The sequence below is a fragment of the Limanda limanda genome, chromosome 14 (genome assembly GCF_963576545.1).
Source record: "Limanda limanda chromosome 14, fLimLim1.1, whole genome shotgun sequence".
Classification (NCBI taxonomy): Eukaryota; Metazoa; Chordata; class Actinopteri; order Pleuronectiformes; family Pleuronectidae; genus Limanda; species Limanda limanda.
The window spans coordinates 11,312,104-11,336,112 of NC_083649.1; the positions used below are offsets into that span (position 1 = coordinate 11,312,104).

The 24,009-nt window shown below is 42.8% G+C and overlaps 1 protein-coding gene across 1 annotated transcript; it reads left to right on the forward strand.

Annotated features, from left to right (window-relative positions):
* Positions 1-1,575: 1,575 nt before the first annotated feature.
* On the forward strand, positions 1,576-22,030 carry LOC133019631 (phosphatidylinositol-binding clathrin assembly protein-like). The gene is made up of 20 exons (XM_061086176.1): positions 1,576-1,705; positions 8,767-8,909; positions 10,369-10,444; positions 10,845-10,947; positions 11,698-11,791; positions 12,219-12,330; positions 12,821-12,927; positions 14,308-14,349; positions 16,149-16,234; positions 17,379-17,481; positions 17,943-18,076; positions 18,467-18,564; positions 18,796-18,909; positions 19,037-19,067; positions 19,213-19,354; positions 20,152-20,175; positions 20,727-20,783; positions 20,941-21,060; positions 21,864-21,871; positions 22,006-22,030. The coding sequence occupies exons 1-20, from the start codon at positions 1,576-1,578 to the stop codon at positions 22,028-22,030; spliced, it is 1,749 nt and encodes a 582-aa protein (XP_060942159.1).
* Positions 22,031-24,009: the final 1,979 nt, after the last annotated feature.

The window sequence follows — 24,009 nt, forward strand, 5'->3', positions numbered from 1 at the left end:
TTTTTTTACAATTTTACATTTTGAGAATGAAGTAGAAATGTTGAGATCATCATTTTGACTTAATTCTCGACATTTTGACCTAATTCTTGACATTTTGAAAATATTCTACATATTTAATTAAAAAAAATGGACAATTCAATCTATTTTTCACAACCTTTCGCCGTTATTCATGGCATTCTGACTTGATTGTCGACATTTAAAACTAATATTTGAAATGCCCAAAAAATATCATCGTCTGATTTAGTTTGACTTTATTCTGAACATTTCAAATATAGGTTTGACATTTCGACTTTATTCCCAACGTTTCATTCTTTTTCTTAACATTTCAACCGCATTCTTGAAATTTCGCCCTTTATGCTCAACATTTTACTTAATTCTCGACATTTTGACTTTATTTCAAACGTTTCAAAGAATTTCCACATTTTCTTTTAATGCAAAAAGGGGCCAAAAAAATCCTCCTCCTCTCATCTGTCTCCTGCTGCATTTGACATACAACCTGGTATGTTTTCATTAATAATCAAGTGGCAGATATGACAGCACCTTGCGATGACATGGATCACCCTCAGTGTGTCAACATGTCATTGGCCAGCAGGTACTCGGGGAGAGTTTGCAGCGAGGTGATGAACCAGCTGATGCCCCCCCGCCCTCCCCTTGGCCTTGAAAACCCGGGGCAGCCTTCTGCTTTAAGATGCCCTCCCCCGGACCCGAGCACTGGCCCAATCGCCCTCCTTCCCCAGTCACCTGATTCATGTACTGCCATTTTACGCACAAGTTTGACTGATGAAATAAAAAAAAACCAACCCGGTGTTGGCCTATCGGCAACCTGAACACAGAAATACACCCTTCTGTTAGAAGATGAGAAGCCCTGGATAGAGAGAGAGAAGAAGAAGAAAGATCTGTGTGCTGTGAGGATCAGAGTGGGGGGGTCTGCGCTGCGATCTGTGCGCACATTGAGAGGAGGAACCGGGTGAAGAAGAAGAAGAAGAGGAAGAAGAAGAAGAAACGAAAGAGAGAGGGGGAAGAAGGAAGGACAATACTGGCTCTTTCTTTTTTTAATCGTCTGTGAGAAATGACGCTTCACTCGTAGGGGATGCCGCAGAGATCGGATGATAGTCACCGGTAGTCGGCTGTTCCCGGATTCGGCGTCTCCCCCCTCCGGCAGCGGCTGTTCCCAGGGACTCCACATTGTCTACTTATATGAGCAGGATCATCACACCGGACATTGATTTATTAAGGTGGGGGGGGGGGGATATTTGATTTGATTTTTCTTCCGCTGCTTTTTGAAAAAAAAAATCGCTTCCCTGGACGGATGTGACCGGGTCTCGTGCTGGATTCTCCCACCGGGTCCTGGTCTGTGTTCTCTCCTCCTCCCTCCCCCCCACCCCCCCCTCCTATCCTCGCAGAGGGCACTACCCTCCTCCCTGCCGCTAAAGACATTCTGATCGTCCTCCCCGCTTCTCCCCCAGCCGGACTCGACCATCATCATCACCACCACTACCCCTCCTCCTCCTCCTCCTCCTCCTCCTCCTCCTCCTCCTGCTCCTCTTCCTCCTCCACCACCTCCTCCTCTGGAACATGTCGGGACAGTCGCTGACGGACCGGATCGCCGCGGCGCAGCACAGCATGACCGGCTCCGCCATCAGCAAGGCGGTGTGCAAGGCCACGACGCACGAAGTCAGCGGACCCAAGAAGAAGCACCTTGACTGTAAGGTTACACATGCCATCACTACACAGCAGCCTGCATGCATCGCTTTCCCTCTCTCTCACAAAGGGCAGCTTGTATAAACAGCATCTTATTACACCCCCCCTCCTCCTCCTCACCCCTCCACCCCTCCATCCCTCCACCCCTCTCCTCTCCTCTCTTTCATCCGGCCCCAGTTGTGTTTGCAGCCTCTTTAATTAGCCATCACCGTTAGATTTGGAAAATGTGGTTTTTCGTATTTTTACGGTAACCCTTCCTCAGTGGATCCGAGCAGTAATCGTGAATTCCGGGGGGTTGGGGTGGGGGGGCACAGGCGGCCACTATCTTGTGCATGTCATTCAGGGGAAATAGGCCACTCACTCCGGTACAGGCTCATCATATTGCAACCAGCCGCTTTACAGTGTACAGGCCCATCCATTATTAACGCCGCTGTGTCTCCAGCAGCTCGGTGATCCTAACGCGCACAACGGGATTCTTATTCTCATGCAGTAACGTTTTTTTTTGGTTGCGCTCATTTCCAGAAAAAAAGCCAAGTTCACTGCCACGTCCTCTGCTGCATTATTATCATTAATGAATGTGTCAGTGCTGAGGTGCAGAGAGTCGGCGTGTACTGTGTGTGTGTACTGTGTGTGTGTACTGTGTGTGTACTGTGTGTACTGTGTGTGTGTACTGTGTGTACTGTGTGTACTGTAGCCGTGATGGTGGGTGTTACAATGGGGGCTTTTCTGTTTTTCCTCTCGGTGTCACCACAGATTCTCGTATCTTCCCATCCTTGCTAATTACCTGCAGCAATTACACACACACACACACACACACACACACACACACACACACACACACACACACACACACACACACACACACACACACACACACACATGGGAGCGGGAGGATTCCTCACATGTAGATTTTGCCAGTGATTATTAGGTTACGTGGCTTCTCTGCCTCACCATAATTACTTGACATGATCGATGGAGAGCACGGGCAATCAATGGTGCTGCCAGTCAGACTCACATGGCAGGGGGGGGGTGGAGACAGACAGACCGATGGGCAAAAAGCAAGACGGCTGATCAAGGGGGGGGGATGCATCAGTCGGGGAGAAAACAAGGAGGCAGGTATCCAGACAGCCTGAGAGTCAGTCATCCAGCCACACACCCAGCTAGTCAGCCGGCAAGTTTGGCTCCGGATTAGTCAGTTGTGTCCACAGCAGAGGTGACACTGGGAATTCTTGCCCCCCCACCCCCTCCCTTACCAGTTTTGCCAGCGTGTGCGTCAATGCAATACATGTAAATCAGAAGGCTGTATCACTTTGCAGGACTGAAAAGGCCCTAAAAGGTCCAGAGAGCGAAGTTTATATCTGCATTTAGGAGAAAATAAGCCATTTAGCGAGTAGAATTTCAATACATGGGTAATTACTGCTGCTTTTGATGTCACACAAATCTGCTTATCGTGACGCTGACCACCACAGAAGGCTACTTGATGTGGTTTACAGAGGTCCGGCTGCCATTTGTGAGGCTCGTGCTCTAGATTTCATCGCGCCATTCTCAACAGGAGCAGTGCGTAAAACCCCCGCTAGTACAGAAACTGGAGGATTTCTACAGAGAACGCTGACTGCTGACCTAATTTCCGCAGAAAATCGAGCCAGTGGATGATTCCGAATGAAGTATTGTGTGTACAAGGCATATGATCAGATGAAGTGCACCGTTATTGGTTTACTACTGCTTATTACCAAGCCGCAGTCTGAGAAGACCTTGTTAGGAGTGCAGATATGAAATGCCAGAAGGTCGTCCACCTTTGTCACCGGCCGTGAGTCACAGATTCTCGGAATCTATGGCGATTGTCTCTCAGTTATTCTGAAAAAAGCAGAGGGCATTTTATGTGACAAATTGTCATCGAACAAAGTGGTGATAAAATGGTTGTACCAGCACTCTGGAGAATGACGGCGTCTCCCTCACAATGAGTCAGGTTGTCCTGGTCGAGGCGGTTACGTCAGGCCTGTGTTGTTCTGATCCAAATCTTATTCTGATCATTTGTTGAATAAAACCCTCAAAAGCAGAAACGGCTGGCTTGGCTTCACCCCTTCTTGAGCTCGAATTGAATTTTTTGTTGAATGAGTGTTTTGTTGTATAGCCATTCAAATGCAGCTGTTCTAATTTCCACAGCTAGCTTCCACAATGTACATTTCCTGTAAGAGTTCCTCTCCTCTCTACACAGGAAATGATATACAGTTTCCTATCCGTCTTTTATTGAGAGGTGAAACTGCACTTTATGGTTAAAGAAGGGCGCAGGAAGACGGTTTGTTTGTAATCAGGAAGACACTAATGGAACTAATCCCTCCACTGTCTGGGAGGACCAATTGGAGTTGAAGTGAATAAAGATCGGAAAGAAAAAAAAGATATAAACTCCACAGCTCCCAGGAGATCCTGGTGAGTCGGCTGTACAACACTGTCAATGTCAGGTCTGAGAGCTCAGATGTGTGTGACCCACATTGTCTCGGTGCAACTCACCCGAACCACCAAGAGATTTTAGGATTTTCTTATTGTTGTCACCTGTTAAAATAGGATTTAGTATCATTGTGTTAAAGGAAGGGTGGAAGGATCCTGGGCAGGAGTTCAAATCCGTTTGGGGTTTTGTCCCAGAAGTGGCAAAATCCCACTGACATTTACAATAGCTATTCTAGTAACATTAATAATTTAAAATAAAGCTTTGGAACTAAGCCTTTCATCAGGGAGTGATTCAGTTCACATGTTTAAATAAGGGAGGACATTTTCTTTTTATTGTCTTTGTTTATTTCCTATTTCTGAGATGAGCAACAAACACCATTACCCACAATACCTAGGTTTGACAGAGCCCACAAGTTAAGGGGCCGGGTGAGGTCAGACATTTGAGGATGGGGGAGGAAGTGGTGAACAGGTTTGTAGACGGCAGAGATTACAGATTAAATTGAAAAGTTTTATACGAGCTGCATACAAATTAATTGTTTAGCTTTAATCAGTTTAATTCTGTATTTAATGTGTAGTATGATTTGTCCAGGAATGTAAAAAAGAAACCCTGGCACCATAAATATCAAATAAACAAGGATATTAAATACAAACTAGTGTCTTTATGTAAAAACATGAAGTGAGCCACACTCTTGAGAAGAAAGGCTGTGTTCTAAGGCCAACATGACAAACAATAAAGGATGTTTTTTCTTCCTGCTGGAACAGAACTCAAAGGTTCCACTTTCATAAAGATAATGAAACAGATGCTACTGACAGAGTTGCCTGTCAGTAACATTTTGGATCTTCCTCCTTTGGTGAAAACCAGAGAGAAATGTCTCTTTAGAGCGATTTATTTTTACATCAAATGCACCTGGGCAGAGATTCTGGACCGGATCACCTCATCTGAGAGGTTTGATGAATACAGACAACATTTCAATTACATTTAAAATTTACTCGACGTCTTATCGATCCATTCTTTCTGAGGCACTGTGGGAAGAAAAGATAAATGTCCGTACCACTCCTCCAAATACAAAACATGATAAATCAAACGCAACGCCGGTCATTGAAGCTAGTCAGAGGGTCGTGACCTTGACAGACGGGTCGGTGACATAAACATCCAGAGTGGATTATTCACTACCCACAGCCAATGATCAGCACGACACACAGAGTTATGGGATCTCACTCTCACTGGACAATATTCTGCACGGCTGAGATAGTCGAGCGCGGCAATAGAAAACCAGATTTATCTGCCGTGGGATAGTAATCAGGCCAAAAACGACCTCCTTCCCCGAGAGCACAGTCATCTGTGTTAATCGGCATATGATTTCTCTGGTCGTGTGTCATGGCCGCAGCAGAGATGTATTCACACACGTTTGCAAAAGAAAATACAATGTGTTGATAAGAAGTGTGAACGCTCTGCATGACAACAGGCACATTTATGGCACATTAGTCAAATGAAGAAGCTGAAATGACTCATGTGTGTTCTGCCTTGACGTAAACACAAAGTGAGTGAATGAATGAATAATCCTCCTCATTTACTCCCACCTGTGTGTGTGTCATCACAACGACCTGTTCTTTTGTTTCAGGTCCAGCAAATTACTCATTTTACCTGACGCCAAGGTCTTAAAAGATATCGAATAGAGTTTTTATTACATTTTTCAGTGAGTCTCTTTACGAGGGGGAAATCTCTCCAGCCACACATACTTTAAAACACTGGTCTTTTATTTTATCCCAACTAGCTTGGCAAATATCCTAAATTTTAATTTGATGACGCTTCATATCATCATCAGTCTTTGCATAAATGTTCACAGCACTGATATCCCAGTGCTTATTTGTAATTGTGTTATTGACGCGGACTGCGGCTTATCAATAATCCCAGCCGGCAATCATACCGTCAATACTTCATTACATCCCTGCACCGAATAAATCCTAGATGATGTATTATCACATCGAGGCAGACACAGCATGGGCAGCTCTATTATTTAGGTGTAATCGTGTTCAAGTAGAGGCGTAGTTGTTTTGCAGTTATTCGCCTGAAAGTAAACGATATCTTTGAATCTGTAACAAAGGATTTTTATGGTGTCCCCAACAGTTGACGCAGCGAACTCGTTGACATTCTCATTTTTTCTTAATTTCCTATATCGGAGCGGGATCCAGTAAATCCAAGAATAGTTTGACACTCTGTTGAATTTCTTCTGGTCTAAATAAACAAACAAGAGTAAAACAGTAGACAACTCTAGGAAATATGCCACAAAATGTAACTAAATTGTCTCCACGGAAACAAACAATATAACAATTTTGTAAGCATTTAAACAGACAATAAATAGCCTCAAATATTGTGAGGCTGCCAATTTACCCGCCATGTTTGATCCTAATTAGCTTAACCAACGCATTCCACTGTTGTTTATAACAATCAAAACGACGACAACCACTGGAGCAAAAGTTAGAGGATCATTAAAGTCTTTAGGATTCCGACTGGACCAAAGTGGTGGAGCGGCACTGTCACTGGCGAAAATAGTGTGCGGCACGTCCACTAAAGTGTGTGTGGACTTTTGACAGGAAACATTAATTAGTTGGAATCAATATGGTCCCAGTAATTATTGAGCCAGAAGGAAATTCACAAACAAGCCATTAGTGATGTGTAAAGCATGACTGAACGCCACCATTAGCATGTGCGATTGTGATATTAATGCCCTGAGATCTAATTAGGTGACGGGACTTTGAAAAAACACAAATTCCTCCGAGCAAAAATTAGAAACATAAAGTGGTGACTCCAGGGTGTGGTCATTTAAATACAGTCAAAGAGCTACAGTGACCAGGTGTAAATATATGCATTGTTTTCTCGGTGTTACAGACACTAACTGAGCGCTGGTGTGACAGCCGATGCAGAGTTTAATCAATATCTCCACAGAACCTGCTGCTTGCATCTCTGTCCCTGAGCTTTTCACACTTAAAAAACAGCAAAGAGAAGATGAATAGTATTCAAAACGTTACCTGCAGTGAATTGCTGCTACTTCAGATGCCATTGACATTCATTTAACTTTAACCAACTGGGACTCAGAGTTCTCCTCCACTCCTTCCCTCTGTGGTTTCACTGGCTGCACCACAGCCTTTGCTTTACGTTATTCTTTTGTCATCTTTTGTCAAATTCAAGTAAAATTCTTTCTCATCTTGAATGTTTCTTTACATTATTCACTTGTTTTTTGATCTGATCTGATCTGATCAAATTTAAGATTGATCCTTCCATCCCTTTGTTCCAATGGTCATGTGGGATACAGCTAAATTAGCTGAGTTTTAAAAAACCGAGTTTTGATATATAACAAAATTTCATATTTTAAATCGAAACTGTTTTTTTTATAGCAGAATAGTGAGATTAGTGTAATTGGTTTATTCAGGAAAATACCATAAACTCACTGAATCTTACATTTTACAACCACTCACATAAGAAGCTTGTTTGTGCAATTTAAAGTCCGGCTCCTTTTACTTGGGGTCAGTCCTTTTCTTGTTAAAGATTAAACAGATGCCAAACATACTTCACATTTTGTTCTCGAGCCAAAATCCTCAAGGAATTCAGGGCATTGTTTTACAATCTGGCCCAGTTTTACATTTACTGCTGAAATCTTAATCCCCTATCATCTGTATTTCACTATGGTAAGGGGACATTGTAAAAAAACATTATTGGAAACGTAATGTCTCTGCTTCTACAATAAATTATCTGTGTTTTTTCTATAAAAACACATCGCACAGCCACACACACACACACACAGACACACACACACACTCAGCCTGCCATTTGCCGTACCTTTGGATCCGACACACACAGCAAACCACTGAGCTTTTCTCCCTTTAGAAATATGCTCCACGTTTGCTTTGAAAAGGCAATTTACACACACGATGTGAATCTCAGAGGGTAAACGCTGGGGTCGAGTCGGTGTTGGTCCATTACCAGTCACAAAGATGCTCTGGATGAAAATTCAGTCTCAATATTCATCACCGGCCTGTTCATTTGACATCAGCCTATTCGTTTTTGGTTTGTAAATTATGCGGCCTTTCAGTTGATTGTGCTGCGATGGAATTGACCTTGTGATGTAACGTTCCATCTTGCGAGTTGATATTTTGTTGACACGCTGGTGGAGTGGGTAGTTAGCAGCGTTGAATCACAGCCAGGAAATAGATTTTTCGATTCAGCAGCTCGGTCTATATAGCGTCTGCCATTAAATTATCATTTGGTCATTGAACGTGCGCTGATATAGAGTGAGTCAAAATTAATGTAGCAGTCGATATGGCTTCATTCATTGATTGATAATTAACTCTACCCGTGAGCTCTCTAAGGTTATAAATGGTGACTTTTGGCACCTGGCTGCTGCTTTTATTCACAAGGACGCACCATTAGTGAACAGGCAGAGATTGAGGTTGAGGACACTGCGGAAAAAACCTGCAACTTCACACATGGTCTCTCACCTGCTGGCCCCAAACCTTCATCTATATTCCATGCTCTGCTAATCATGTGTTTATTTATGTGCCTCTTGTCCCTACTTGTCCAGATTGGTTCATTCAGGCTGTTTTTCTCCCCCTGTCCTGCAGACCTGATCCACTGCACCAATGAGATGAACGTCAGCATCCCCCACCTGGCGGACACACTGCTGGAGCGCACAGCCAGTAACAGCTGGATAGTGGTTTTCAAAGCGCTCATCACCACACACCACCTCATGATGTACGGCAACGAGGTGAGTCCGAATCACAGACGTATGGAAACCCAGAAACAGTAAGAAGACTTTTTTCACAATCGTGAGAAAATAGTTTTCATCTGGTTTCTTTCAATGACTAACACAACAACAATAGTGACATTTCTGTAGTAGTTATTAACAATATAGGAATATTTTTACATGTTATGCTCATATATTTATATTAGCTCTAATAATTTAGTGTGCACTGGATTATTTTGAATATGCGTACACACTTATAAAGCCACAAGTACCTTACCCTCCTATTATAATTCTTAATGTCGACATGGATAAACATCTATACCTAGGTTACATTGTTTGGTTATGAATTAGTATTAAATAATCAGTTGACAGAAAACTTATCAGCAACATTTTGGATTAACTATTAATCAATCAAGGCGTTTATCAAGAAAGAAATGCTAAATATTTGACTGAACTCTTAAATTTGCTAAAATAATTGTTAATTTGGTATCTTTGGATTATCTTTAATAATTTCGTAACCCCAATAATTGTTTTATTCATAGTGAAAATAATCCGCACATTGATCCATGACTTCTCTGCCTTCCCCAATCCACCCACACACAAATATGACAGAAAGCGGCGTTTGCCAGTTGTCCAGCGCGAGTTATCAATCTGTCCGGCGGCTGACATTTTGCTCACCTGGTCAACGTAACTCCTCTCCAGCTCTTGCAGAGAGTTTCTTTGAAGCCTTATCGTCCACGTGTCCAACAAGGAACGATGAAGTGTCCAGCTGACATTTCAATGGCCACTGAGGCAAATTGCCTGACTCCACCGCTCGCTCCTACAAGAGCAACATCCAAAACATCAAACGAGTTAAACCATGAGCGTCTCAGACTGGGAAGAGGAGCCAGGGCAGCGATTACTGCGCGGCCATGACAGCCCTCTGAAAGAACAGGAACAACAAAGGGTTTAGTGACATGAGTAGTGACATGTTATTCTTTTTTACAATATGTCCGGGATAAACTGACTGTGCCTGATCTGACATTTCTCACCTGAAAGCAGCGTGATTTGGCATCTTTATTTCCTTTTAGAAAGAAAGGTTACAGAAATAAAGGCTTGGTCAATAAAAAAAGGAGCATGTGGTTGTTTATTATTGGTTAGAATAAAACATGTCTTTGTTTTGTAGTTTCAGTAAAGGATTGTTGTTGTTAGTTTTGTGCATTTGATTCACTGTAAGCTCCTGGTTTTTGTGGACCATGTGGTTTCCACTTGTGTCAAGTCCAGTTTTCTCTAAGGTCAAAATGTCAATTTCATTACAAACGTCAACAAACTCAGCTGCTGTGAGCTCTTATAAAGCTGCCACTCTTCAAATGAACTCTTCACTCACACACACACACACACACTGCTGATGTGTCTGTGTGGATATTACCTTGATATTGTCAGGGAGCAGCACCAGATAAAACACTAACTCTTCCCTCTTTTCTCCTCTTTTCTCCATCAGAGATTGATGCAGTACCTTGCCTCCAGAAACACGCTCTTCAACCTCAACAACTTTCTAGATAAGGCTGCACTACAAGGTGATTTAATGCCATTTGGCTGTTTGTAAACTCAGCAGTGCTGTTCGTCTCACAAAATGACTTTATGTCACGCTCCCCCTGGCACTGTTACACCATCAATAAGCCTATTTCAGAGGGAAAACCACATCCCGGGATTGCAAAGCTACAAAAGTGCTTTTTCGTTGTTAAAATGAGCTGTTTATGGAAAACAAACAATGTCTTTTTAATTGAATATGTTCAAAAGAGGAAAATGAATAAGTAACTACATCTCAAGGTGAAATGCTGCCAGAGCAAGAAACAACATTTTCATTAAGGAAGGTAGCACACTTCATATGAACAGGATTATGGTTTTATAATCTGATTTGTCAACCAGGCAAAAAGTAATAAGTCTCTAACTGCAGCACCCCTCTCCCCTCCCCAGGTTACAACATGTCAACTTTCATCAGACGGTACAGCCGCTACCTGAATGAAAAAGCCATGTCTTACAGAATAGCAGCGGTGGACTTCACTAAGATGAAGAGAGGGTAACAAACACACACTACTGACACGTCACTCATTCATAAAGACATTATGGATCTGTTAAATCAACTCAACTGAACGTTACTTTACACTCTTCGACTTAAAATGATGGGCTGACTGTATTTTTACTTGTAAGCTTGATTTCAACTGCTAGCAAAACAGATACGATTTTTTTCTTCTTTTGATAAACAGCTGCTTCTATGGTGTCAGGTGTTATGTGATAATGGTGAATGCTAAAACATGTAGTTTTACAGTAACACGTAGAAAAGAGTCATAAAATACGTGAACTGAACCTGTAATATCTATAAAGTTGGTGCACATTAGCTAACATGAGCTACGTTAAGCTACTGGTCATACTCATAGACTGTTAATAAAGTCTCCACTTCTTCCCATTGTACCAAAATGAAGCTAAAAAATCCTTAACTGCTAATGAGTCAGTCTCAGCTGTCAATCATAATGTTTCAGAAACATCTGACTTCTTAGTTTGGTTCATGTCTTATCTGCTAACATGGAGGAGGTGGGATATATAACTTATACTGCAGCCTGCCACCAGGGGGTGATCAAGATGATTTGGCTTTTATTTTTGTGGAGCTGTCATATCTCTCATCTTTACATACATAAGGATCCAGTGGCAAACCATCTGTTTTGAACTGAACATGTTATTATTTCCTTCTTCTTTAATTGTGTGCATTTCTTCCTCATTAATTCCTGTGTGTTTGCTGTATTTGTGCTCCTGTGCTCTTGTGTGTTACCAGGGCGGAAGGTGTGATGCGCACCATGAACACAGAGAAGCTGATTAAGACTCTGCCTATCATTCAGAACCAGCTGGATGCACTGCTGGATTTCCAGGTAAACATGTCACTGCATCTTAACAACTGCAGCCATGTCTGTTCATACCGGGTATACACATCCATCCTGAGTGATGTGATCACAAATGGTCAGCGCTACGTTACGCACTCAAACACCGACACACACTCAAACATTGCCATTTTAAAAACATCAGATATTGCTCTTCTCGAACACAAATAATGATAGTTGTGATTATTTGGATATGGAGCCGGAAGTGAGATCTGAGCACAAGTGGTCCCAGGAGACACATTCAGGACATTTAAATGCCAGGTGTGAACAGACAGACTTTACTCTGTCCACTTCTGACGGGATCTGTCGGGAAAGATGTCAACACCGGGTGTGAACAGGGCCTGAAATATCTTGATCTGATCTTCTCCTCCTCCTCCTCCTGCTCCTCTTCCTCTTCCTCTTCCTCTTCCTCCTCCAGCCCAACTCCAACGAGCTGACCAACGGAGTCATCAACACAGCTTTCATGTTGCTCTTCAAAGATTCCATACGGTTGTTTGCTGCTTATAACGAAGGGGTCATCAACATGCTGGGTAAGGCACACACGCCACAGTTCACACACATACACTGTATTTATGGAGTAATGTCCTTGTAAGAGTTGAGATCACGAGACTGTGACTCCACTCAATCTTTCTTCAGGGGGGGGAAATCGATTTGTCCCGCTACTGTCTCTCAAAGTTCAATTAAAGGCGATAAAGATCATCTTCTTACCTCCAATTAATTATAAATCCAGTGAAGGGGAGAAGACCATCGCACGCTTTGCAGCAAAGTTCATTAAATGACTTACTTAATTGACCCGATCTTTATAGTAAAATAATTTATTTAATCAGTAGGGACATCAGGACAGATCCAAAACAGAAAACATCTAAAATACTTATACCACACACTTATTAACATTATCATGAAACATCTCAGGGACCTAGAATACATTACAAAAAATAAATACATTTTTTGCATGTTTTCCTGTTTTTTGGGGTTGAATAAATAACAATAAATCTATTAATATGGTCTTATTATCCACAGAGAAATACTTTGACATGAAGAAGAATCAGTGCAAAGAAGCCCTGGAGATCTACAAGACCTTCCTCAACAGGATGACCAAACTGTCCGAGTTTCTCAAAGTGGCTGAGGTAACGTCTGTTCGTGCTCCTCTGAGGAGGAACCGCAGAGTGAAACACCTCAGGAGACGGCGGGAATATCTGTCTGGAGCAAAAACTCAACGGCTTCCTCTCTTCTTTTTTGAGCATTAAACATCATTCTCTGATTTTCGGATTCTAACCTGCAGCATAAAAATGCACTTTGACCCGTTGAGATTTGCTCCAGACTTCTGTTTCCCTTTGGGCTCTGATTCACGGTCGATATTTTCCCACCTAAATCGACCGGAGATCAGCGTCCAGAGTCTTCTTCTTCTCCCTTTCTTCTTCTCCCTAACCTTCCAAGTCTTCTTTTTGCATCTAGATTTTCTGTCCTTCTCTTGCCCTGACCCGGGGAGGGGGTTATACTCCGTGACAGCGATTAATGGCTGAGTTTTTTAGCCAATCAGAGAGCCACTCATGTTAGAGCTTCCAGCTGAGGGACCCTTTCGCGTGCTGCCTTGTTACATGCCTGCACTGCATGCCCGAGCAAGCTCCTCTATCACTCTCTCTGTCTCCTCTTTCTTTTAATTTATTTGAATTCCTCCCTTTTCTTCAGAATATATATCTCTTCATAATGGCTGTTATTGTTAGCAGTTGCAGTCGTCGCTAGGCTTCCCAGTGACTCTCAACAGTTTTATCCTCTGCGTAGCATTTCTCCCGTGCGCCATCTCCAAAGGCTTTCTCACTGCTTGGTTTCGTTCCCTTTTGGAAGAAGGTTTGGGATGCGGCCGCTCGATCCAAAGAAACTAAAATCAACAGCAGACTAACGTTGACTTTAAGGACCCATCCATTTTACCTGTCTAACAAAATGTGTGTTTGTCTGTTTGTGTGTCATCTGTGTCCCTCCCTCCTCTTTCTGTTCAAAGTCAACATTAGTTGAGTGTCTTCCTTTTGGATGTGTCTTTACCTCACGCAGTCATGTGACCTGTTGTCTGCCCTCTCCGCCCCTGCCTGTTCAGTCAGTCGGTGTGTGCTCGGCATCCATTTCAAACCCGTCTCCAGATCTCAGTGTGCGTACGCGTGTGTGTACTTATAAGTGTGCGTGCGTGCACATGTACTGTATTTATAGGTGTTTGTACGTGTGTGCATGTGCCCTCCTCCCCTCCTCCTCTGTTGTCTTTTGTTTGTTTTCCTTTCCAGCCACTGCATGAAGTAATGAATGCTTGGGTTTGATTCTTCTTTCTCCCTCCTCCTCCTCCTCCTCCTCCTCTTCCTCCTTCACATGCCTCTTCCCTTTTTTTACTCTGTTGGGTTTTTTCCTTTTGGTTTTACTCCTTGTTTTATTATTACATTGGGTTTATTTTTATTTTGCCTCCCTCCCTCCTTCCTCCCCTACCCCCCCCCCCTCCCTCCTCCTCCTTTTTTGTGACACAGCGAGTTGGGATAGATCAGGGCGACAGCCCCGATCTCACACAGGTCAGTCCACATCTCATCTCAATCAGTCAATCAACCAGTCAGTCAACCAGTATTTAAATCCGTCAAGTCAATCCCATAATGCTTCATTCTAAACGCTCCCGTTCCCTACTCACCCTACAGACCTGCCTACACTGCAGCTGCCCCGTTCTCCTCCTCTCTTCTCCACTCTCCTTAACTCCCTCGCTTTTTTCTCCTCTTCTGTCTGAACAGTCTAGAATAGAGAGGAAACAATAAATGAAGACCTGCAAACAGCCTTGAAGCTCCTTTCACAATATTTAAGCCTAAGTGCAGCAATTTCATTTTTTTCCTCCTATTTGAATCTTTGCAGAACAAATTTGACTCCGAGGTAAGATTTTTTTTATGACTTTAAAAGCAGCGTTTATGCAGCTGCCTCTTTTTTTTCTATTTTAGATGTCCACGACTGGGGGCTTAGTATCCGTCTGAATTTGTCTCCAGCAGTCATTGTGGCATTTTCCCAGTCTAAATAATCAAGGCTTGTTTCTCAGCACCACTTCCTGAAATATAGTCCAACCTGAGCAGTGTTCAGACCAATTTCCTGAAAAGATTACGTCCCGTTGCATTAGCTGTGGGGAGAGCAGCGAATGGTTTTTTATTAAGTAGGTTTCTGCAAATATGACTTGGGTAGGTGTACATAACGCCATCATAAGCACTGCACATCATGCAAAAGGCCTTAAATTCAACCTATTCTTCATAATTGGAATTTCCAATATCTCAAATCAGGTCAAAACAATGCGAAAGTGTGACTTTATGTTAAATTAACGTCATGTTTGCAGTGCTCATGAAGACCTTATATGCCCTTATTCAACAACATAACGAGCCATGCCTATACTGAGCCCTAGATATGTGTCTGTTTTACTTTTAAACTCTTTAGCATATTCTAGATTTCTCTGAAGAAGGATATCAAGAATTCGCATTTTACTCTCTTTTCCCCCTTTAAAATAAGTATATGAGAAATCTTTTCTTTGCTTGTTGTGTTTGCACTGTGTTCTCTTGGCGCTGAAATGTGAGACTCTGGGGGTGAAAACCGTGGTATCACATGATGTCAAAACGAACCCATCCATCCCTTTTGTTTATCAATGAAAAGTGGCTGGCCAGCTGCTCAATGTGTATACCTGGTTTTTCACCAGATGTTTACATTTCACCGAGTTAACTTCCTTGGCTTCCAGTCGGAGAGAAATGACGGCGCCTCGGTTAAGTTGCTGCCTCGTCATCTCCAAACTGAATCAAAAGAATGCTGCGTTAAATCTGACTCTTATGGAATCCACGGGTTAACTCCTAATTTTTGGGACTGTGATTTTCTTTCTGTGTGTAAGTGTGTTGTTACGAGAGCGTCTGTGTGCGCTGCTGCCGTCTGCATGGGCTGGTTAAACGGTTCAGAGATGTGTGTTTGTTGTGTTTCTCCTCTGGAGCCCCCCCCCCCCCGCAGCAACGATGCTCTAATCTGTCCTGACCCGTCAGTCCCGCTGCGGACTCGCTTGCATGATCCAGGGCTGACGTGTGCATGCTGGTCAACCAAACCTGATGAAACCAAATGCAAAAAAAAAAAAAAAAGTACGATGAGCTGTCCTAGAATAGCTAACAAATCCCGAGGTGATGTCTTAATTTTGCTGCTGCTTCTGTGTGTCTGCGCGTATCTTTAAGTGTGTGGAATAAAGTGAGGAGGTGACGAGAGGGGAGTGAGAGAAAACAATATGTCCCCCTTTGTCCGCTTGGCTGTGGTTCTAATATTACCTCCTCGCCCCCCCACACCCTTTAACCCCCCCCCCCCCTCCTCGCAGGCTCCCAGCTCTCTCCTGGAGGCTCTGGAGCAGCACCTAGCTTCTCTGGAGGGCAGGAAGCTCAAGGACCTGTCCGCGGCCAGCAGGTAGGATCAGATCAGAAAGATGCTCCTCAGATCTGTACTTGTGATCAATCTGCCACCGTGACTGCTAGTATACGTGTAATCCCTATGAACAGATTCTGCTTGTGAATCTGCATAATCTGTTGGGGAAGGACAGGATTTTTGGGCATGGCATTTAGATAGATGGAGAGATGGAGAGATGGAGAGATATAGAGATATAGAGATATAGAGATATAGAGATATAGATAGATGGATAGATGTATAGATGTATAGATGGATGGATGGATGGATGGATGGATGGATGGATGGATGGATGGATGGATGGATGGATGGAGAGATATAGAGATATAGAGATATAGAGATATAGAGATATAGAGATAGATAGATGGATAGATGGATAGATGGATAGATGGATGGATGGATGGATGGATGGATGGATGGATGGATATATGGATAGATAGGTAGATAGATAGGTAGATAGGTAGGTAGGTAGGTAGGTAGGTAGATAGATAGATAGATAGATAGATAGATAGATAGATAGATAGATAGATAGATAGATAGATAGATAGATAGATAGATAGATAGATAGATAGATAGATAGATAGATAGATAGATAGATAGATAGATAGATAGATAGATAGATAGATAGATAGATAGATAGATAGATAGATAGATAGATAGATAGATAGATAGATAGATAGATAGATAGATAGATAGATAGATAGATAGATAGATAGATGTACTTTATTGGGCAATTATTAAAATTATTTAACATTTGTTGACACAGAAATGTATCCAGACTGAAATTTGTCAGTAACTATTAAATGGAGTGCAATGTCTCAACATCTTTTCGATAAACTTAAATTTACTTTGGTGCAGACACAAAAGTTTTTTGTGAACTTGTGTTTAGTGATCGCTGGACGGTTAATCTTCTACAGTCAAACGTTCTCCATAAATTTGATAAATCATTGAGTTGTTTTTTTTATGCTTCCCACACCGAACAGTACCGCCTCAGCCAGTTTGGCTTAGTCTTTTAAAAATAAACTAAAGGTTACAAAGCACTATGAAGTACAACTCAATAAATAGAGCAATGAGGAACAACTCAAAGCAATCTATAAACCCTGCAGCCTTTGCCAAAATGTGTGCGTTTGTGTGTCTCCCCGTTAAGATCCAGCAACATGTCCAGCACAGTGTCCTCTCTCTCCAGCACTGGGATCTCTCTCAGCCGCATGGACGACAAGACAGAGGACAACAGGCTGCAGCAACACAAGGCGAGACATCTGCGAGACATTCTGTAACACCCACCCACACATAGAGATGAGATCAGCACAGTCAATACTACACATAACACAACACTGGGCTGAATGAAACTACAGTGAATTTCCCACAGGGCACACACCTTTTCACAAATCAACTGTCTGTGTGTGCGTTAATACAACTGTGCTCGAGTTGATTTCATTCCACACACTGTTGTTGAAGCTGAATGAACAAGTGCATTAATCCTGCAGCACAGTGAAATACAATGTGTGTCTCCGGCTGTTTGTCCACAGCGCACAGAGCTGCACTGAGAGCAGAAGTGAACTCACAATCTAAACCCCTTCTGCAGTTTATTTGTTTTTGAAGGCCCAAGGGAATGGACATTTTTAATGGCTGCGCTACTCCATGCCACAGAGAATTGGGATATTTCTTTGAACGCAACTTCAATCATGTTCTCTCGATGCTTTCCGTGCAGGAGGACGGCCATAAGGGGATCGACGCTCAGACGCCCAACGTGTCCCCCGGCACCCAGTCAGTGGGAAGTGCCAACAGCAGCGGAGGGGCCACAGATCTCTACTGCAACTCCCCCATCGTACCCATCAACAACCAGTGAGTCTATCTCACACGTTATATGAGAACATCTTTTTCCTTGTGGCAATTCTTCAAATTTGGCACGTTCACGTAGACTTAAAGATAAGTGATTAGATCGTGGCGGTCAATGCTCAAGGTCACAATTTTTCGGTGATACTCAGATGAAGTGATTATATTTCAGTGGTCAAAGGTCACTCTGACCTCATATGTATCTAGAAAATATGATATAGACTCAAACTGCGGTGGTTGGCGAAGGCATACAGCCACAGGACAGTGATTCCAGTTATCCCACTGCGTCAACAACACACCTGTCACTGTAAATCACATTTTATAAATATTTTTTTTCTGGTAACATAACATAAAATGAGAAACACAACTGTGCTCTCCGTTCCGTTGTCCTTCCTGCAGTGTGCCAAATCTGACCAGTGAGCTGTTCACCCTGCAGCCAAACTTCACCCACATCCAGACCACACACACTGTGCCCAACAATAACAATGCCTGGGGAGGTAGGATGTGCACACACACACACACACACACACATATATATACACATATATAATCATGGAGAGTACACAAAGGAACCCTCTCACTCATACACCCTCTCTCTCTCACTCTCACACACACACACACACTCTTCTCAGAGATGGATAAGCTGTGACAGTGAGTTGTTTCGTGTGTTTGACTCATTTTCCCTCTTTTGTCCTTTCCATATTACCACGGTAACCTCTGCGTGTCAGGTGACCTGCTGAAGCCAAACCATCACAGTCAGATACACAGCCCAGGAGCCCAGTTGTACTCTGGGAAAATGCTGCACAATGATTTGGATTCTTCATTAGCCAACCTCGTTGGTAGTGAGTGTCTCTCCAAATGTCCAGTCATCGCTCCCTGTTCCATTCCTGTTTCACTCTTCCTGCTCCGTGTTGTCTGTTTTTCAGCTGATGTTGTGTTTGTTTCTATTTTTCGTTTTCCTTCTCTCAGACCTGCAGTTTGGGGGAACGCCAGCGAAAAAGTGAGTGGGTTTTCCTCACAACTAAAACAGAGCCCTGAGCGAAACTCTGCTGTCTGTTTAGATTCCTCACTGTTTAATCTCCCATATGAGTCACACAATTAGCACCTGTAAACACTGTGTGTGTGTCTGTGTCTGTGTGCATCAGGCCGGAGCTCCAGTGGAGTCAGCTGGTGGAGAAGAAGCCAACAGGAGGAAGTAGCTGGCAGTCAAAGACAATGTGCACCAGCACCAACTGGACTCACACCGGCCATCCCATGGCACCTGCCCCCATGCCCGTCCCTCAGATGGTAAATTAAAACCTACGTTCACGTGGTCATGTGGTTCGGACATGCACACTTTCCTCCGGGCAAATCCTCACACAAGAGTTGTCAGTAATGATAAAACATCATCTAGAGTCTAGACAATCTGACACCTTGAATGGGACAGTTTAATGGGAAGTTGTCGATATTTATATATAGAAATTCTCATCTCTATATCCAATCACAGCGCTTTACAGTACACACATTACAGAGCTGTCAGGGGTTAATTTGGGGATTCAGTGTTTTGCCAAACTACTCACCTACTCACTACACCTTCTGGTTAGTGATCGACCTTTGCAAGTCTGTAAATGTGTTTTTTTTGTCAGTGAAGCACTTGAAAGTATTCGGTTCAAATTATCATCTTATCAGTGAAGTCGGCTTTAAAAAACGATATGTGTTATCTCATTCTGGATTTTAAATAATCAAATTTATACCTGTTTGCCAAACGTAACTTTGTGCTGCATTCAGGGCTTTTAAAGGAGCTCAGCCACGAGCCCGCGTCCTTTGTGCTCCGCTCTAATTACCCACACGTCTCTTCCATTCAATCTGGCTTCATATTTTTAATTTTCAACTGATTGACCTCTCAACTCAAAACGGTCATTTGTTGAGCAAATAGATCGGAAAGCCGGCGGCATGGCTTGAATAGAGAGTAGAAGTGATTGGAACGTGAGGAATAGTTTAAGCTCTGGTTTTTCGTCTCTGCACAGTTTGAGATGAATTGTTCGACGCAGAATTGCATTAAAAACCTTTTTTTTTCTCTTCTCCTTTTTCATAACTTTTCACAGAATGGGATGATCTATACTGGCTACGTAAGTACCTTTCATTATTTCAACTTTTAATCTTACTTTGCTTTAAACAAAACTAAAAATGAACCATTTGGCTTTTTGTGCTGCATTGGCAGCTTTACTACATTTAGCATCTATTTTATTTGCCCCCAATTTGGTGATGCGTTATGGAGCTGTATTGCTTCCACGTCAGAAAAAGAAAAACTGATCACATTAATATCATGAAAAATGTATTGTAGTAACATGATTTTTTTCATATTATAACTCGATAATTTCAGGTTATTACAAAATAGATGTTTTTTCACATTATGAAGTAATATGCTTCACGTTGTAGCCTGATAAATGTCTTTATTGTTAATATCATGTTACAACGTGATTATTACAATAAACTTTTCACGTTACATGACACTGATCCCATTTCCCTTTTTCTGACATGGCAGCAATATGCTTCTTTACTATGACAGATGAATACTTAAGAAAGTAAAAGGCCGACAGTATCAGGATCATGTTTGTAACTGATTCTTCTGCACAGACTGCAAATGCTAGAAAGTGATCTGTTGTGTTTTTCTGCTCAGGCTCCAGCACCAGTGGCTTTTCCTATGACGTCACCCCAAGTGCCTATGTATGGAATGGTAAATGAACGGCCTCTCCTAGTCTTATCTCAGTCACGCATTCACAAATCTCTGATTAACATGCCGCGGGCTCCGGTCTAAGCGGCAGCCAAATGATCCTGTTTGTTCCCTCGCCCGTTATCCCACCTTCAAGCTCTCTCACCTGTCGTTTCGCCAGCTCCCTCCTCAGATGAGCCATCAGATGGGGGGTGTTCCCATGATGCCCCCACAGCATGTCATGTACAACCAGCCGGTCCTGAGACCTACCAATCCCTTCGGACACATCCCGGGGACACAGGTAACACAAACACACACATAAGGACACACACAACTACAGTTGATGCAATTATTAATTTATATACAGTAAGGCAGGGGGCGCCTGACCTGTAAGAGCTAAAAATAGACATAAATTAGACAATGGCGAAGTGTGATATCTCTCATTACGCCTCATTTAAGAACAGCGTTTTATAAAGGATCTGATGTCGACCGTTTCTAACTCACTGTCCACGTGTGGCGACAGCCGACTATTGTCTCTATGTCGGATTCTATAAATCTCTGGGTTGTTAAGAACCATCAGGGAAATGTATGCTGAAAAAAGAAGTTGACCAGCCCAAAAATATTTTAAAAAAACAATCAAACAAAAAATAATTAAGTCATCGATTGTGTTCATATATATTGTTACTTTTAATTTGAACAAATTTAATTAGTTTGTGGATTTACCTATTGAAGTATTTTTTTTTTAGTTAGTCCAACACTTTTCAAAATGAAACAAACTTAATTTCTCTATCCTCAAAATGACCTGGGGAGCATTTAAACATCCTAACTTGATGCAAGAGCGATTCCTTTGACAACTGCTGCGTCTATGCCTTGTGTCTGTAAGTCTTCTGGAATCATTGATGCATTTATTTGTAGCTACACTTAAAGATTGATACATCTCTCTCTAGCTGTGGACCCCCTGGAGAACAGGATGAATCACGTTGTCAGATAATTTGACCAGCGAGTGTGAAAAGGGTTTTTTCACTGCGAATAACCAGCAGTTGGTGCAGCGACAAGACTCTCAGTAGAATAAACAAGTGTATTTTGAGCATTTATTCAAAACAGAGCTATTTAATTGCTCACTGAGCACGTACGGCCCCTAGATGCTGTGTTCTTGGCACTGCGGCAGGTAATATGCTTGTCAATAGATGCCTGAGCACTTGATGAGTTGTTTTGTTGAACTAAATTACTCTCTATTCTCACCCGGTCCTCTGCAGATGCACTTCATGTAGGGATGATCTCGTAACCATGGCAGCAAAGCTGAGAAAGAGAAGGCGAGAGGAAAGAGATGGAGGCAAAGAGTCAAAGAAAACAAATCCAGAACCAAATCCCAGTGCAGGAGGAAGGAAGACAAAGACAGAGAGGAAAGAGGGAGCGGAGAGGAAGAAGGAGAGAGGACCAGAGGATGGATAAAGGAGGAAATGCTGATCTCTCTTTCTATGTCGCCTGACCCTCTAATCTCCTCTCCTCTCTCCATGTGGCTACTGATCTCTCTGTCTTTGAATCCATAATGCCGGGGCACCAGCGGCTCCACGGCCGTCCCACTCATCCTCTGTTTGATTTGCCGGTTCAGACGGCGAATACGTCCTGTGATGAGGCTACAAAAACTGACAGCTCAATGGAAGTGCAGACGCTCGACAGGCCACTTCCTGACCTCCTCATCCAGATAATTTCCTGTATTAAAAAACTAACCCTCCTCCCTCTCCATTCCCCAACTGAATCAAACCTGGAGGACGCGCGCCTCTTTCTCCGATTGGATCGTTTCCTGGCACTTTACTCAATGTGAACTTTGCCAAGGGTGTGTGTCTGTGTGGGTGATTTTAGCATCTTGTTTAGATTGGTTCCCGGTTGCGTTACATCCATCACCTGATGTCAGAAGTAATCGATTCAAATGCAAGCGTGCGTGTCCCTTTTTCTACATTTCAATGTGCTGCATCAACATTTACTGTTTCGAGTCTTTTTATGAGCTCAATTTGTTCTTAATTGCCAACGTCACATTCAGAATCTAGCATGGAAGGATCATTTGCAGGCACGCTTGTGTATGTGTGTGTGTATTAATGTGTGTGTGTGTGTGGATGGATGGAGCTGTGTAGGGTAAGTACTGTACGTTTCTCTCTTGGTACCTGATGTCATTACTGTGTTGCCAGGTACCAACGTGTTACTGCACTGGAACTAACTGATGAAAGCACTGAGCCACAGCCAGGCATCATATTTGGATGTAAACAAACCTCTTACGATAACTTTGCTACTTGGGGATGTGCTGTACACACTGTATTCTGTTCTTTTTGTCCCTCCTCTACAGCTGTGCAATATCATGCTACCCTGTCACGTCTTTTCCACCCATCCGTAGCTTGTCTAGAAGCCGTTTCCGGATGAAGTGTTGTACCTCTTGTGTGTCCACATCAGGTTTCTGTACAGAATGTTGTTTTTGTTGGGTTCTTTTTCACCATGTCCTGTTAGACCCGTACTGCTCTAAAAGTAGGGGAAAATGCACTGAGAGCCAGATAGAGACGTGACTGGAAATTAGTTAGATGACTCCCAGTCTTGCCAATCAGAAAAGGTCTAACTCTCAATTGTAAGATGTCCTCCCTGTCCTGAGCATTCGTCCTTTACAAAAATTAGTCTCTTTGAGAAGTCCTCTATGCACTCCAGAAAAAAACTGGGTAGGTGTAATAACAGCAGCAGATGTGTCATCTCTCAACAATTGGAGGAATTAAAAGATTTCGCCAGCACAGAAGTGAGTTTGTTAATCTAGTGTTAACATTTGTGGACAGGATTGTTATAAGGTCAGTTGGAGGAGACGAGTGAAGCCCAGACTGTCGGAAAGCCACTGAGGGAATCGTCTGCCGGTCACGACCCGAGCGTTGCCTGAAGTGAAAACGCACAGATTAATTCAGACAGCCGGAGGCGGGGGGGCTTTAATGAGACGTTTAACGATAATGTGGCTTTCCTCGCAGATCCAAGGTCAAGTTAGACCCACAGACGGACGATATATATATCCACCCTTATATATATAGCACAAACCTTTTAAGGGGGAACAATGCTCTGCTGCACAAAAACCTAAAATCATTGCTGGGATGTACAGTTATAGGGGCAATAATTAACTGGGGTTGAAGTCGTTTTCTATTGATTGTGTCTGTTCTATGTACTGTACGTGTGTTTGTGTGCACATGCCTTCCCATAGAGATAAACAGGGTCATGTGGCTCGGTT

Bases quoted from the DNA above. Each gene is read 5' to 3' on its own strand.
- LOC133019631 (XM_061086176.1), top strand. From the start codon at position 1,576: ATGTCGGGACAGTCGCTGACGGACCGGATCGCCGCGGCGCAGCACAGC. The intron at 19,068-19,212 runs GTGAGTGGGTTT...TGTGTGCATCAG, and splicing joins GGGGGAACGCCAGCGAAAAA to GCCGGAGCTCCAGTGGAGTC. The intron at 20,176-20,726 runs GTAAGTACCTTT...TTTTCTGCTCAG, and splicing joins GGATGATCTATACTGGCTAC to GCTCCAGCACCAGTGGCTTT.